A 16,336-nucleotide genomic window follows, 5' to 3' on the forward strand; every position below is an offset into this window, starting at 1 on the left:
TGTTTCAAAATTTGGTTCAGTTCCGGTTTGGGTTCGAAGAAACTTAAGACCGGTTTTATAAGTTCCGGTTCGGGTCTGATAAAATTAGGCCTAGGCCTACTATTGAAATCCAACAGGTTTAGAATAATAACACATAGCCCAATTGGGCGTGAAAACCGCAAGGTTGGCAAACACTGCTTTGCTCAATTAACTTGCCTTTGTTGTTTGTTGCACAAGTTACAATCAAACTATATTGCCTAATGTCTATGATGTCACAGAACAGAAGTTGCTTACCTCAAAAAATTCCTCTCCAAAGCATCGATGATAGTGGATCGTGTGTTACAGAATAGGCTATAATTCATTCGTACAATGTGGCCTCCAAGATAACAACATGCTACGTACAACTTCACTTACCACAATGCGAACAATGACGTAATGCTGGAGTGAACCGCTTTTTTCAACCGGTTTGGGTTCGGTTAGGGTTTAAGCTAACTCAAATTTTCGGTTCAGTTCCGGTTAAGGTTCAGACAAAATCGCACCAAAACCGGTTTACAAAAATCGGGTTCGGTTCGACTCCCTGGTATTTAGATATCATACTTTTAAGTTAATTAAAACTTCAGCAAGTGAAATGTCTGGTTATTATGACAGAACAATTTAATTAACTTATTTGAAAATGGAAAGCAAGTTTTATAAACCTAACGTCTTCAAGGCTGATCCAAGTTCTGCGCAATCCAAGAAATCCTGGCTACATTGGTACAAACAATTCACGGGATTCTTAGAAGGTACACCGGATGCGACTGATGTGGACAAGCTAAGATGCCTGATTGCGCATGTATTGTAGATGCCGACGTTTATAATGCTGTCGCTACACTACGTGCTCTTTATGAGAAACCTATCAACAGTAGTTTCTCACGTTACCAATTGAAAACTTGCAAACAAGAAATAAGTCAATCGCTAAATGACTATCTACAAAAGCTAAAAACGTTAGCCAAAGATTGTGATTATAGACAGGTGACGGCAATAGAACATCGAAACGAAGCTATATGCGAAACGTTCATTTCTGGTATTGTCTCTCACGAGATTCGACAGCGTCTTTTGGAAAACAACACGCCAGAGACCCCAACGCTAGAAGCTATTTTCAAGCAAGTTCGTTCCCTAGAAATTGCTCATCGAAACTCCGAACAATATGACAGGCCGTTTGTGTCAAAGCCGATTTCTGAGTATCATGATGAACCCAGTACTGCTGCTATTCCAAACCAACTTGCGGGTAGTTCCATTTCCAATTAATCCAGCTTCAAATCAAAATGATCCTGCATGTTCGACTCCAGCCACCCGCACTTGCTGTTGTTTTTCTGGACAAGAAACTTTACGATAATTGCCTCTACCTAGTGATCGATTTCGAATAATGGGTAGTACCAAATTTAAGTCATAAGTAGAGTAGACAACCGGAAACAGACATTGCCTTCGGCTGCAGCGTGGGTCAGGTGTACGTCGGAAGGCGTACACCGATGCATAGCGCTCAAGTTCGCTTTCCCGCAATGCAGGATAAAGATAATAAAACAAAACAAAAACAAAAATGTGGATATTGTGGAAGTTTTCCAAAACATGTTCGGTCGCTGTGTCCTGCCAGAAAAGTCAAGTGCTACAAATGCAACGCTTACGGACACTACGCGGTGGTTTGTCGCACGAGTTGAAAGAAGTCTTCTGCAATGGAATCGCTCGCGGTGGTATCATCGTCGGAACCAACAGGAGACCCCCCGACAAAGGTAAATGTTAAAATTAGCATCAATGGCATTTGGGCTAATGCATTAATTGACACTGGATCCAGTTTAAGCCATGTGGATAAAGAGTTTGTTCGAAGGCATAATCTTGTAGTTCACCCTCAATCATGTAAAATTGGAATGGCGATAAAAGGAAAAGCGTCAAGTAGTCAAGGTTATTGTCAAGTAAACATTGAGTTCGGGCAACGCAAATATGTTGATGTCAATCTGGTGATTTTGAAACACTTACTGACTGACGTAATTTTGGGCCAAGACTTCTTAAAACAACATGAGTCAGTAAAAATTGATTGTGGTGGAAAGGAACCATTACTTCAGCTTGGCGCTCTAGGAAAAATTAAGACACCTCTCATGCCAAAACTTTTTGAACATTTGACTGCAGATTGCAAACCTATTGCCACAAAATCAAGAAAACAATCTATTACTAATGAAAAATTTATTCGAAATGCCATTCGAACGCAACTAGCTAATAGAATAAATCGTCCAAGTACCTCCCCATGGAGAGCCCAAGTTCTTGTTGTGTCTGGGCAAAATGAAGAAATTCACCGGAAAAGAATGTGTGTAGATTATAGCCGCACAATTAACAAATTCACTGATTTAGACGCTTACCCATTACCCAATATGCAAGATCAAGTAAATAAAATTGCACAATACACGTTCTTTAGCACACTCGATCTCAAAAGTGCTTATCATCAAATATAAATTCCCAAAGCTGATCGCTTATACACAGCTTTTGAAGCAAATGGTCAACTGTACGAGTACAATGTCATTCCATTCGGCTTAACTAACGCGGTGCCATGGTTTCAAAGGATTATAGATGACATTATTGATCGACATTCTTGTAAAAGTACTTTTGCTTACTTAGACAATGTAACAGTGTGTGGCAAAACAAAACAGGAGCACGATGAAAATCTGCGTCACTTTCTGGATGTTGCTAAAGACTGCAACCTTACTTTTAATGAAAAGAAGTGCAAGGAGCCTACTCATGTGAAACAATTGATCTTCTAGGGTATAGAGTTCAAAATGGAACTATAATCCCAGATCCAGAAAGAGTAAGGCCCCTCCTTCAAATGCCTGTGCCCCGGAGTACAAAGGCTCTACGACGAATTGTCGGGTTATTTGCATACTATGCACGTTGGATACCAAAGTATTCGGATAAAATAAAGCCTCTAACGGAAACAGCATCATTTCCATTGAATCAAGATGCTGAAAACGCCTTTAAAAACTTAAAACAAGTGTTGGCGGACGCGATGTTGCAAGCTATTGATAAAAATTTGCCTTTTTGTGTTGAAACCGATGCGTCGGACGTAGCACTGTCAGCAATACTTCAACAAAACGGTTAACCGGTTGCATTTTTCTCTCGCACCTTGAATCGCAATGAGAAGCATCATGCAAGTGTTGAGAAAGAAAGAACGGCAATAGTGGAAGCTGTTCGAAAATGGTCGCATTTTCTGTCAAGTTGGTTGGCACTGAGTGTAGAAAAGTACGAAAACTCGGTGACTGTGTTTTGTAGCTTTATCCTACAGTATATCTCTGGACTCCAGAAATTGTAGATTTGCAATGGTAAAAGTTAGCTTGAGTTGATCTTAACAAAAATCGAAACAACCTAAGTCATTTTGTGCTGTTATATATAGACGAGATAGTTTTATCATATCATGAGACAAGGGTGAATGAAATGTAGAGATAGATGCTAGGGGTGAACAAAACTAAAAAAGTTTAAAAAGCACAGGCCTAACCGATAGATTTGCCTAATCGATAAATAATTTACTGTTGGCCTATTTCAGTCTTGGACAGCTAGAATTTTTTTAGCTTTTCGAAGTTAGTTTAAAATTAGAGCTATGCAAGTTTTTAGAAATTAGATAAATATGATAATATAGTTAAAGGAGAGAGTTTGCTTTACTGTACCAAAGACAGGCAAGACACAACAATACAACAAGGTTGAGCATTATTATAGATATGTAAAATATATTGTTATATAAATAATGCTCAACCCTGTTGTACTGTATTGTTGTGTCTTGCCGGTCTTTGGTACAAGATAAATATAAGTGCTTAATCAGGAAATAATTTACTGTTGGTCTATTCAACCCTTAAAGTTAAACGTTACTTTTAGTAAAATTAAAAAAAAATACTGTTCTTACTATGAGAGGCAAAATGAACATCACTGCAAAGTTAAAGCTGAGAAATGCGATCCATCCAACTGGCTTATCCAGATAATGACAAGAGGCATGAATGTCAGTCAAACCATCCCCACTGCCGCTAACGCTTTCCCCGCTAGCATCACCGCTTTCTCCGCTAGCATCACCGCTTTCTCCGCTTGTTTCCTCAAATATCGAGTCAGAAATATTACGGATATCATCTCTAAAAAATAAAAAGACAAGCTTATGATGTTGTTTCACAGTTGTTTTTTTTCTCATTCGCTGTTTCACAGTCATAGCAGCACTAAAATTTGTATCTGTTAACTTTTAAACCCATTGTCTTTCGTAAGTTATTACAATAACCAAATGTCACAATCAATGTGCAATGCCTCGCGATGGGTTGCTTTGTATCTTGACCGAACGCGCTGTTTTAATTATGGAATTCTTGAGCGGTATGTTATTATCGGTCAATGACCAGTAGTAGCCTTTGATTGAGAAATCGTTGTTATGTAACGTAATTCTAGATCCTTCTGTAAGATGCGAACCTCGAACATTCTGTTGTTTTCACAATTGCCAATATCGTTTGTCATGACGTCATAAGGATGTTTTTCAGTGGATCTGTGATTGCGAAATCTTTATTATATAATGTATTTTCTAGAACCGTCTACCCTGCGTAACAATCTAGAAACTTCTACGGTTTACGATTTAATGCAACTTGACAGAACAATGAGCCCTTATGATGTAACATTACGTAACCTTCTCGAAGTTACTAGACCGAACAACCTTCTATAAATAGTGGTGTAATTTGCGTAATAATTATTATTGTGAGTTGATGATGAGAGATCGTTTGTTGTACTGTAGTAGTCTAGTGGCGACCTTAGTGTTAATAGACGCAAAGATTATTGTTGATCGAGAATTGAAGTGTTGAATACGAGTAAAGCAAAGTTGATGCTACTATAATTTCTGATTGAAATTAGAATCGTATGAGAAGCTGAGAGTGGATTGCGTTAAACTCGATCAATAGTCGCAAGCCGTGGAATCTATTGCTATTTACTGTTACTGTTACTTTGATTAATTGCTGGAAGTGGTGAACCATTCGTTGGAGTCCTTCAAGCGTTTTCATATATCATTTCACTAGTAGAACTATCCGTGAATTTAATTGACTGCTTTTCGGTTATAACCCATTAAATTACGTCATTGAACCTTTCCAAGTCTTTTTCCTGGTAAGAGATAGAAAGAAATCGTGACACCAAACTTTGTTTAAAATAAGTCAAAACTGGCTAAATGCTTCTTAGAAGAAAAAGTGCTTGAAAGACTACATTTCGTTCATGTAGGTAGTTGATGCATTCAATGACGGATTACCATCCTATTTTATTACCTACCTGCAGTGTGGTTCTCCTGTAGCAAACATTGGTGCGCTTTGGGATAGTTGCAAACAATCTTCAAGCGACGCTCCAAATCCTTGTCGCAAACATCTACTGATCTCATTCTGCTCATCTGGGAACTCGTATCTAAAATGGTAGTTATGAATTTACTTGGTGGCGCATTCGGTAGAAAAAGTTGAATAATAAAGTATGGATCCAAGTTTTGCAGCCAACTAAGAGGTTGAATTTTGGGATATTTTACCTGAAGAGCATTAGCCCTACCTGTTCTTGATTTATAGCATTTGCCTTAACATCAAAGACTAACCGCTGCAAGCAATGATATTTTTATAGTTTGAGCACATTTACATACTGCTGTAATTACAAAATGTTAATAGACCTTTCGACTAGATTACATAATGCAACTGACGCTTACAGTTTACTTACGAGCATTTGCACCAAGGAGCAGTTCCCACTTTGAAACTGTACAACATCACTGGAATGCACAAGAGAAGAGAAATGCTCCAAATTATAATGGCAATAACAAACGCAGTGGTTCGTTTTCTCAGTCGTTGCAAAAAGTCAGAATATGTGCGACAGACGGCAATGTACCGATCCACGCTCATAACCTGTAAAAACAAAAACATACTTTCTAACAACAATAATGTACGTTCTTTATATAATTCTGTAGAATTTCTAAAAGCAAAGTATAATGGAAATTCGCTTTGGGCTGGGGCACGATTCCAAATTTGATCAAACCGGTTCAGCGCAGTTACAATCTATATCAAAATCTATTCTAAGCATCTGCAGAAAACAATAACTTTATTTAAGACAAAAACTGGCATGCTTATCTTTGTCAAATTTGATTTTTGTCCTGACTTGCTCGAATTGGTGAAAGCAAGTTAAATACTGATGGATTTTTTTGTAACCAGTAAAGGTCATCTATACGTTCTTCTAATCGTTTCAGCTAATTATTTATTCAATCGCATCGATATTCAGCCAAGTAGAGTAAATCATTACCATACATTCATTTCCTTTCCTCATGGTTAAATTCCAGACGAAATATATTTAAATATCATTATTACAAGGCCTTCAGTAGGTGAACTCTACAGGGCATCGAAGCGGTATCTAAGTATCTACATCATCTTTGATAATAATAGATCAATGCATATCTTCTGTCATACGTGGAAACACAAAACTCTAACCCGTACCACTAAAAAGAGAATAGATGCGTAATAGTTGAGAAAAAGGACGGTCTCCTTTGCTTTGCACATCCATTCCGGATATATCCAGTAATTGTTCAAGTCTTCCGAAACTTTAAACGGCAGAGTCAAAAGGAACAAGGAATCAGCCGTTGCAAGTTGTAATACGTACCTGAAACCAACATTATAAATTTGATTTGATATAAAATTGGTTTAGGCTATAAAGCCAACGCCGGTCTTAGGGTATTCCGGGCCCTGCGCGGAATATGCTTTGCGGGCCTCAATGACAATGATCCAAATCATCCAATTCAGTTCCGTAGCTAGGTATTTTGAAAGGGGAGGGGGGTTTGAGGGCAGTGAAATGAGCCAGAGGCGGGGGGTCTTGGGGGCCTCCCCCAGACAATTTTGAAACATTACTTTGAATTTGGTGCATTTTGAGAGCATGTTCAACAAAAATTAGGGTATGAATATTACTGTAAAATGGTGCTGTCCGGTGGCATAGCAAAGGATAATCATGTTTTCTTTGTCATTTTTCGGAAATAAAGCTGAGTCTCTATGTTTTCTGCATTTTCTGAGTAAATTGCGGGTCCCCTAATTTGCGGGCCCTGTGCGATCGCACGGTTTGCACACCCCAAAGACTGGCACTGATACAGCGCTTATGTCAAGTTACTCGTGCCTGTACCCAGGGCTGGATTTATCAGTAAGGCAGATTAGGCAATAGCCTAGGGCGGCAAATTATTGGGGGCGGCAAAATATACGAATATTTTACATTGACAATACTGTACGTGAATATAATAATTCACAACAAATATATTCAGATATATAGCAATTAATAAATATGTTATCACATCACATACATTTATAAACAGTGCGGCAAGTCATGTCTGGCAAGTCATTACCCCTAGGGCCTAGAATACTTCACGCTTGATTGGTTTTCAACAATATAGTGCTTCTTTTAGTTATCTGTCTCGCTTAGTATGGAGGACTAGGCCTTGTCTGTACAGTTTTTAATAATCTTTCTTCGGTTTGTTTCATTGTTGGTAAATTTAAAGGAGCCTAGAAATAATCTTTTTAGTCAATGTTAGGTTGATAGAAAAGTTGCAGGCTATTTTGTTTACTTGATGCCTTGATGCTTAAAGTATATAAACCAATTGCAGTGCAGAGCCATCATTCTCTATTTTGAAGCTGATCAAGAATGCACGGCGGTCTACGTTGAAGCATGATCACATGAATGATCTCACATTTTTGAGCATTAACTCATCGCTTTACTTATTTCTACAGACTTTGAAAAATTTATTGATTTGTTTGCAAGAGAAAAAGCCCTCAGGAAGCGATTTTAAACAATTGGTTCATTATGATGATGATGATGATGATGATGTTCGCCCTTCGTTTCTGAAGATGGCCAATGAGACTGAGATCAAGCTTCTTTTTTCTTTTTTTTAGTGTTGACTTTGGTTAGTGTAGGCTACATGAGTGCGGAGATGGCTGATGAGGCCTATCTGTGCGGTGAAACTTCTGCTGCAGGATGGACATTGGAAGGATGGTTGGCTAGGGCCAGGGTTGTTTGAGGCTCGGGCCTTGCGATGTTCTCGTTTTCTGACAGCAGATAGCGTACGGTGTTTCTCAGCTGATTCTGCGCCTTTATAAATAAGACTGCGCCATGTTGGTCGTTCTGCGGCTAAGTCTTCTCACGAGTCTACGTCGATGGCGAATTCTTTCATGGAAGCTTTTAAAGTGTCCTTAAAGCGTTTTCTTTGACCACCTACATGACGTTTGCCGTTAGTCAGTTCTCCGTAGAGCAGTTGTTTAGGAATGCGATGGTTCGGCATCCGGTGGACATGGCCAGCCCATCTTATTTGTGCCTTTTTTACGAGGGTAAGAGTGCTGGGCATGTTTGCTTTACTGAGAACTTCGGTGTCTGGGACTTTGTCCTGCCATCGAATCTTGAGGAGCTTTCGGAGGCAGGAAAGGTGGAAGTGGTTCACTTGCCTTTCGTGTCTCATATAAAGAGTCGAGGCCTCACATGCATACAGAAGGGTCGTCAGAATAACTGCTTTGTAAACTTTTAGCTTTGTGGGCAGCTTGATTCCCCGCCTCTCCCATACGTTAGACCTCAATCTACCAAAGGCGATAGATGCTTTGGCGATTCTGTTGTTGATTTCCAGGTCAATGGTGGCTGTGTTAGAAAGAGTACTACCGAGATACTTGAAACTTTGACATGCATGTAGTTTCTGGTCGTTTACAGTGATGAGTGGTTTGCTATAGGATTTTCCAGGGGCTGGTTGATACATTGCCTCTGTTTTTTTAGTGCTGATTGTTAGTCCAAAATTATCGCAAGCAGAGGAGAACTTATTCATTTGTTGTTGGATTTCGCTTTTGGAACAGGCGTTCAGGGCACAGTCATCCGCGTACAGAAGTTCTTTAATGACAGTTTCGGTAACTTTGGTGATTGCTTTGAAGCGTCTCAGGTTAAAAAGTTTTCCGTCACAACGATAGCGAATTGGAATACCATTGCAGTCTTCATCTCTGAAAGCATCTGTTAGCATTGCTGAAAACATCACGCTAAATAAGGTAGGTGCCAGGACACAGCCCTGTTTAACGCCGTTTGTAACTGGGAAGGCTTCAGAGAATTCATTGTCATCAGCAACGTAGGCCATCATTCCATCATGAAATTGTCTTACAATGGAGATGTATGTGTTTGGGCATCCGTATTTGTGCATGATCTTCCACAACCTTTTCCTGCTCACTGTATCAAAAGCTTTTGTCAAATCGACAAAGACAGTGTAAAGGTCTTGGTGTTGCTCCATGCACTTTTCTTGAAGCTGTCTGGCCGCAAAGATCATATCTACAGTTCCTCGGCCCTGGCGAAATCCACACTGGCTTTCAGGGAGGAGGCCTTGCTCGAGATGGTTCAAGAGGCGGTTCAGTAAGACACGAGCGAGAATTTTTCCAGCAATTGACAGGAGGGAGATTCCTCGATGGTTGTCGCACAATTGGGGATTTCCCTTGCGTTTGTAAATGTGCACTATAGATGCATCTTTGAAGTCCTGGGGAAGTACACCTGTAACCCACATTGACTGGAATAATTCAGTAAGACTGTCAACAAGGCCCTTGCCACCTGATTTGTAGATCTCTGCTGGTATAGAGTCAGGTCCAGGGGCTTTTCCCAAGGGTAAGAGGTCGATGGCTTTCTGAACTTCATCAACTGTTGGGAGGGCGTCGAGTTCACGATTGGTGGTTACCTGAGGGAGGCGATCAATGGCTTCGTCGTTTATTTCTGAAGGCCAGTTGAGAACGTCATGGAAGTGTTCGGCCCACCTTTGTAAGATTTGGCTCTTGGTAGTGAGCAGAGTTGATCTATCGATGTTAAAGACAGGGCGTGGTTTAGAGGTGGACGGACCATACACAGTTTTTAAGGCGGTGTAAAAGCGCTTAGCGTCGTGCCTATCTGCTTAGCTTTGGATCTCATCAGGTTTAGCACTGAGCCAAGAGTCTTGCATGTTTCGCAACTTGGCTTGAATCTTGCTGCGTATATTGGTAAAGGCAGTTTTCTTGGAAACATCCAAGGGGTTACCCTGGTGATCTCTAAGTAGAAGTCGCTTGGCTTCCAGCATTTCCATGATCTCTGCATCGTTTTCATCAAACCAATCTTGATGGTTTCTGACTGCGGGGCCTAGTACCTCAGATGCGGTGGAGTATACTGTGTCTCGTAGAGTGGTCCATTGACTTTCAATGTTGTTATCACTACTGGTTGTGGTTGAGAGATTGTTCCTCAGGGCACATTGAAACTCCTTCACAGTGTCAGGGGACTTCAGCCGGTTGATATTGAGCCGTTTTGTGACTGTTTGGCCTTGAGGTCTTCTCTTGGGCTTGATGTGAAGCGATAGGTTGGAGACTATTAAGCGGTGATCAGTCCAGCAGTCAGCACCACACATGGCTTTGGTCACATATACGTCATGTTTGTCTTTGGCTCTGGTTATGACATAATCAATGAGATGCCAGTGTTTAGAGCGGGGGTGCATCCATGATATTATGTTACGGGTAGGATGACGGAACATAGTGTTTGTGATAGCTAGGCCATGGGTGGCACAGGTTTTTAGCAGAAGAAGACCATTGCTATTGCACTTTCCTATACCATGTTTTCCAATAATGCCATTCCAGACCTGGTGTTCACAACCAACACGGTCATTGAAATCGCCAAGAATGATTAACTTCTCCGATTTGGGGATGGAAGCAATAAGAGAGTCTAGTTCTTCATAGAATTTTTCCTTTGCATCGGTATTGTTGGTCATGGTGGGGGCGTAAGCACTAATCAAAGTGGCATTGTTTTTGCCCAGAGGAAGCTGCATTGACATTAGACGGTCGTTTACCCCATTGGGTATCTTAGTTAGTTTCTTCACATGGAGAGACTTGATGGCAAATCCAACACCAGACTCTCGGCGTTCGTTTATGCTGCGGCCACTCCAAAAGAAGGTGTAGCCACCTCCTATTTCAGACAGATGTCCTGAATCAGCAAAGCGAGTTTCACTTAGGGCAGCAATGTCGATGTTGTAGCGGGCTAGTTCTCTGGCCACGAGAGCAGTTCTGCGAGCAGGTCTGTTGGAGTTTGGGTTATCGAGCAGTGTTCTGACATTCCATGAAGCGATTTTGAGACTATAGAATTTTCTTTTGTTTTTTTGACCGCGTGAAGGGATCCCCACCAGCTGCGGCAGGCTGGCCAGGGTACGATGGAGCATGCTATTTTTAGGGCACCTTTTCTAGCCCTGTCCTCAGACTACGGAGGCGAGCAGAGCATCCCTAGATAGGGCTGCTCGGTCGCTCAGGGGCCTGCCGGATTCCACTGCTGCTCGGATTCAGTGGAGAACGACCATATGGCCTGAGCCGCCTGTGTGTGGGATCATGGCTACAGCTTGGGTGTATCCGCACCATCTGGTTCGCCGTTCCTCCATCGCCACAGGGCTTCTTGATCCAGGATCATGACTTGCGCGTGATTTTGTTTTAAGTGAGGAAGGGCTGCGCGGGACTCCAACCTCACTCTCTTGTCTCAGGTTTCAAGGTCCAATGGCAAGACATGGTCAAGACGATTGGGTGAAGCATGAGATGCAGCAGGATGACCATGACGCCTACGTGTCACGTCATGCTTTTGGGCACGTCCTGCAACTGTGATACTGGATGGTGCCTTCCTATCCGTTGAGCTATGTCCAGTGATGAGCTTCTTCCGCACAGTCTGCCACACATCCAGGTTTGAATAAGGTGACAAGCCGGAGTGATGTTATTTGACCCATAGCTGGGGCCCTGACAGGTGCTACTGCTACGGGCCAGAGCAGACCTGGGAGTAATGGAAAACTAAGGGGTAACTCCATATTCCCCATAACTCCAGAGTTCCCACACTGGAGCCTTTCCCACCGGTTGCAGTTTTTAATGTCATGCCCAGGACAAGGACAGGACAGGTTCATTATACAATGACATTCATTGATGTATTCAAATAAACAGTGCAAATAACTTTTTTGTGAGGAATTGAAAAGATAAATCGTAGCGCACCATCGAAAAAAATTTCGGGGGCAGCACTTTTCTTATCTGCCTAGGGCAGCACTTAGGCTAAATCTGGCCCTGCCTGTACCTAGAAATGTTACAGTCAGTGTCCAGAGGAACACAATACTCAATCTCCTATCCCAAACAAAAAAGTGTTATGATTAGCCTCCCTAAATACTCCTTTGCAAAAAAATGTAATTTCATATCCTTACACTGGTCAACAAAATTTAACTTTATTTTTGAAACGGAAACGTAAGTAGGCCTGCTTCATTTTAGATTTATTTTTCGTGCTGATTTCGAAACTGCTTTTGTTTGTTCTGTAGCACATCACATTTTCAAGACATCGTCGAATTTGTCTCTTCAGAAAAAAATAAATTAAAAACAATAACCTGCACAGATATAATAAGTTACAAGGCACTGAAAAATGTTTAGGATATGACTTTCCTTTATACACATGACTGAGGTCATCACGATATAACTCCGGGCATAGGTGGTCAGCGTTCGGGGCTATACCTGGCTTTATGTGCTGGAAGGCGATGGAAAATTCCTCCGGGGTGAACTCACCCGAGATGTTGTCTCCGTCTGGGGTTGTTATAGGTCCGTCATTTCTTGTAAGACGGATCTGTCTGATTCACGGTCTCTCGATTTGTATTTCTAGTTCTCCACGAGTTGTGAGACGATGGAATTTGCTTAAATGGGACATTGTTGACGAGAGGCACGTGATCAGCCAGTTAGGTTGTTCAATGTACTCCATGCTATGCGGCTGGAGTGCGTAAAGTCGATTGATTAAACGGCTTCTGTCCATCACTCCTTCCTCTTTGAGTCCAGCCTTGCCAACAGGGCTGTGGCTGACCTGTTGGTGTCGTTGCCCTGCGGGGAGCGTGAAGGAAGTCGGGGTAGAGGCTTTCGCACTCATTATTCCAGCACGGTATACTATATAGTTCTTTCTTCGGCAGCGGGGGACGGAGTATTTTGCCGCTGATGTTATTGCATCACAAAAGTCCTGGTGTCTTCTTCTACGTTGTTGGTGTGTGGAGATGGGAGATATTGTGTGACTTCGTTGGTGAAGAGGCTATAGTACTCGCAGAGCCGAGCCATTCTGAAGTTCCATCGCTTAACAGTCTAGCTCGGCACAGGCATTGTGGACGTTGGAGCCGTGATAGCGAGGGTCGACGTTGGGACCTGAGGAACTTCTCTATCACACGTCTGTCCGGTTGGCAATTATTGGGGTCATCACTCGCGAAAGCCAGATCGAGGTTTGTGCCAGTGTTCAAGCGCCTGAAGAAGAAGCTCGCTGCACCCTTGAGATCGTGCAGTAGGGTGAGGCATGGCCACCTGGAGATGCGGCCTGATTTGTCACATTTTGCAGATTTTGATTAGGCTACAGCTACTGCTAGTGCTTAACTGACATTTTTTGAGATGTTTTTACTTTTTGCGGTTTCCTAATGACAAAAAACTTCTTTGTTGCCTTGGGGAAGCAGTAGCAAATGAGAAAAAGTAAGTTGAAAAACGCAAAATCAGACTGTTATTGAAAATTAAACTAAAATCTACAACATCAAATTTTCTTTGTTTTTCAACATGTGAGGATGTTAAAACCTATTGTGTCATTTGGAGAAAAGAATAAAGAAAGCGTAAAAATCTAATTTTTAGAAAAATTTATTTACACGTTCGCCCAAAGTTAGAAAAACCTGGAAATTTCTGCAAAATGTGGCAAATCAGGCCGTATCTTTAGGTGGCCATGGGTAAGGTTATTATTGGCTGACCATGAGGCCAGGCTTTCTCCTTCGGTGTTGGTGGTGTTGTAGCCCCAGTCAACGTGATGGCAATTAAACTCGCCAGCATAGAGGCTGGGTTGAGGGAACACTGGGATGGTTGTTGGTGTTAAGCGTGAGGGTGGTGGCTTATAAACACTGATGATGTGATAGCCTGATACGTCTATGCATAGTCACTCTATCTCCGATTGGGCATTGGATTGATCTATTGGCGTCCAGCTCAGTTGCTCATGGACAAACATGGTGAGGCCTTGTTTCCCGCTGATGGTTGCGCCTGCGAGTGTGAAGTTGGGTAATACCAACTTATCCACAGATGTGCAATGGGTCTCCTGGAGGAGAATGACGAGGGCCTGATGTTTTGTAACCAGTTGCTGTGGTAACGCTACTGCATTCAGCTGCACCAGTGTTTTGAGAGGAAATTACATTGCTCTACCAAATAAAGAACTACTGAGTGAATTTCCAATAGCGATAGAATGCATATCATTCGGCGGCAGGTGAGATGTTTCGAAAATGGAACACTTGATTTCAAAAACGAGTTAATAAGTTACAATTGCAGTTGTTTATCAAGTACCCGCAGTCTATTTAAAAGCGCTCTAGCATTGAAAACAGTATTTTGCAGGCAGGGCCGGATTTAGCCTAAGTGCTGCCCTATGCAGATGAGAAAAGTGCCGCCTCCCAAAAAAATTTTTTCGATGGTGATTTTCGATACAACACAGGCACTTGTTCTCATTTGTCCTCAAATCAGCCATTTTTATAAAACTTCATGAAAACTTCAACTTCAAGTTCTTTCGTAAACTAGTCTTACTTTTTGGCTTGTTTACATACATTAAGCATCAAGACAAGTACACAAAATAGCCTGCAACTTTTTCATCAACTTTTCCATAGGTGAGTAAAATATCTTTTCGTTATAACATCGGTCACATTTTACTTTCACTCAACCTTAGGCTACAAACTAATAGAAGGCAATATGTGGATTGATACTATGTGTAGGTTGCACGAAACGTTTTAAACAATTTACTTAAAATCTACTATCATTTAAACAGTTATTCTAATTTACACTAGTGTACAGTAGATATTCTTAAACCAAGCCCCACGTTTTATAATTTAACCTATACGTTCCTTTAACAGAGGTGAGTAACACTTAAAAACAAGTCACAACTTGGTTATTTTTATCGTGTCTTATTCACAAACCTATTAACACATACCAACGGGTCACAGATTTTTGGTACTCTTTTAGAACCAGTATATCAAAAATGGCAACCAAGTTTCCGAATAATCCCAAAACGCAAATGATTAGAGAAAAGACGATTTTTACTGCGTCTGTGCTGGGCTCCTCCGCTCCTGCTCCCAAATTAACTGAAAAAAAAACAAAAAAAAACTTATTACAACAATGATATGAATCAAGATTTTTACAAAATTATTTGCGTTTCTTTTTCTACACGCAAAAAGGAACGTTAAAAATGCCTTTCATGAGACTCCCTTGAAACATTTTAACCCTTTTTCCTGTGACGTATTTTGGCCAGTTGACTTGCGGACGGGGGGGTCGGTTCGACACTATCACTTTGAGCTCGTGTAACTCAAAAACTACGCAAGATAGATCAATCAAATTTTCACATGGTGTAGATAATTTATCTGACAACATAACATCGAAACTTTTTTGCAATTTGTTCAACAGCGCAACTTGAAAAATCAAATAATTTGATGGTTGGTCATATTTTTTTATTTGACTTGAGAAATTGCTTCCTAATTAACTTATAATTGAGTGTGACGGGTTAATTCCATTGTGTAGATTTTAATCTCTTACGCGGAGACGTCGTCCACGCTTCAATGAAATCGTAATTGGCGTCCGACTCGCGTTTGCTTGTTGTTTTGCCGGAGGCATTGCAAAACTTTGTTTCAACATTTGCAGAGAATGAGACATAATCACCGCAAAAAAACTATTTCAAGTTCTTTTTGAGCCACATGTTTATAGTCTACACTTTTTCAAACGTACTGTCATTACTTGATATTGGAACTAAACCAAGCAAATTTTTTTTTCACATTCACACTGTCGAATTTGGTTATGCATGATCAAGAAACACTTTGCATTTCACAGCACATCTCAGGAAGCTATTTATTCGTTTTTAACATTATTTCAACGTCTAAAGACGTTGAATCGATGTAAAAAGTGTCTGATTTGCTGTCTGGGTAGCGATTGAATACAGAAAAGTAAGGTAGCCTAATGGTGTCACGTGGTATTTGAACAACAACCTATCCAAAGGTAGTGACTTGCTTCGATAGGAGCTTGTTCCATTTTAGGCCATCATGCACTTCAAAAACAAAGAGCGTCTAAAACTCCTGACTGATAATCTTTGTCAAGATGCATTCCAAAGTGATATGTTTCAATACTTACCAACAATGATCACTTTGAATGAAACAATTTTGCAAACAGTTGTGACAAAATGTAGTGATAATAATCGTTTAGTCAAATCGTGTTGGTACGCTATAGAAGAGGTCGTTTGCCAAATGGAACTCCCGTTCTGCGTAACAAACTCAAAGTCGTGACATAACGATACGAAAAATAAAAAAAAAATATTT

The 16,336-nt window shown here is 40.9% G+C and overlaps 1 protein-coding gene across 1 annotated transcript in view; it reads right to left on the minus strand.

Moving 5' to 3' along the window:
- The window catches only part of LOC145766878 (somatostatin receptor type 2-like), a 56,965-nt gene extending 41,717 nt beyond the window's left edge, over positions 1-15,248 (minus strand). The window contains exons 1-6 of the mRNA XM_082578582.1: positions 15,224-15,248; positions 14,965-15,115; positions 6,465-6,627; positions 5,701-5,882; positions 5,275-5,403; positions 3,896-4,115 (exon numbers count right to left, since the gene is read on the minus strand). Of these exons, the coding sequence (XP_082434708.1) occupies positions 3,896-4,115; positions 5,275-5,403; positions 5,701-5,882; positions 6,465-6,627; positions 14,965-15,115; positions 15,224-15,248 (870 nt within the window). The remainder of the gene's footprint in view (positions 1-3,895; positions 4,116-5,274; positions 5,404-5,700; positions 5,883-6,464; positions 6,628-14,964; positions 15,116-15,223) is intronic.
- Between the last annotated feature and the right edge of the window lie 1,088 nt (positions 15,249-16,336).

Source organism: Aplidium turbinatum, chromosome 1, assembly GCF_918807975.1.
Source record: "Aplidium turbinatum chromosome 1, kaAplTurb1.1, whole genome shotgun sequence".
Lineage (NCBI taxonomy): Eukaryota > Metazoa > Chordata > Ascidiacea > Aplousobranchia > Polyclinidae > Aplidium > Aplidium turbinatum.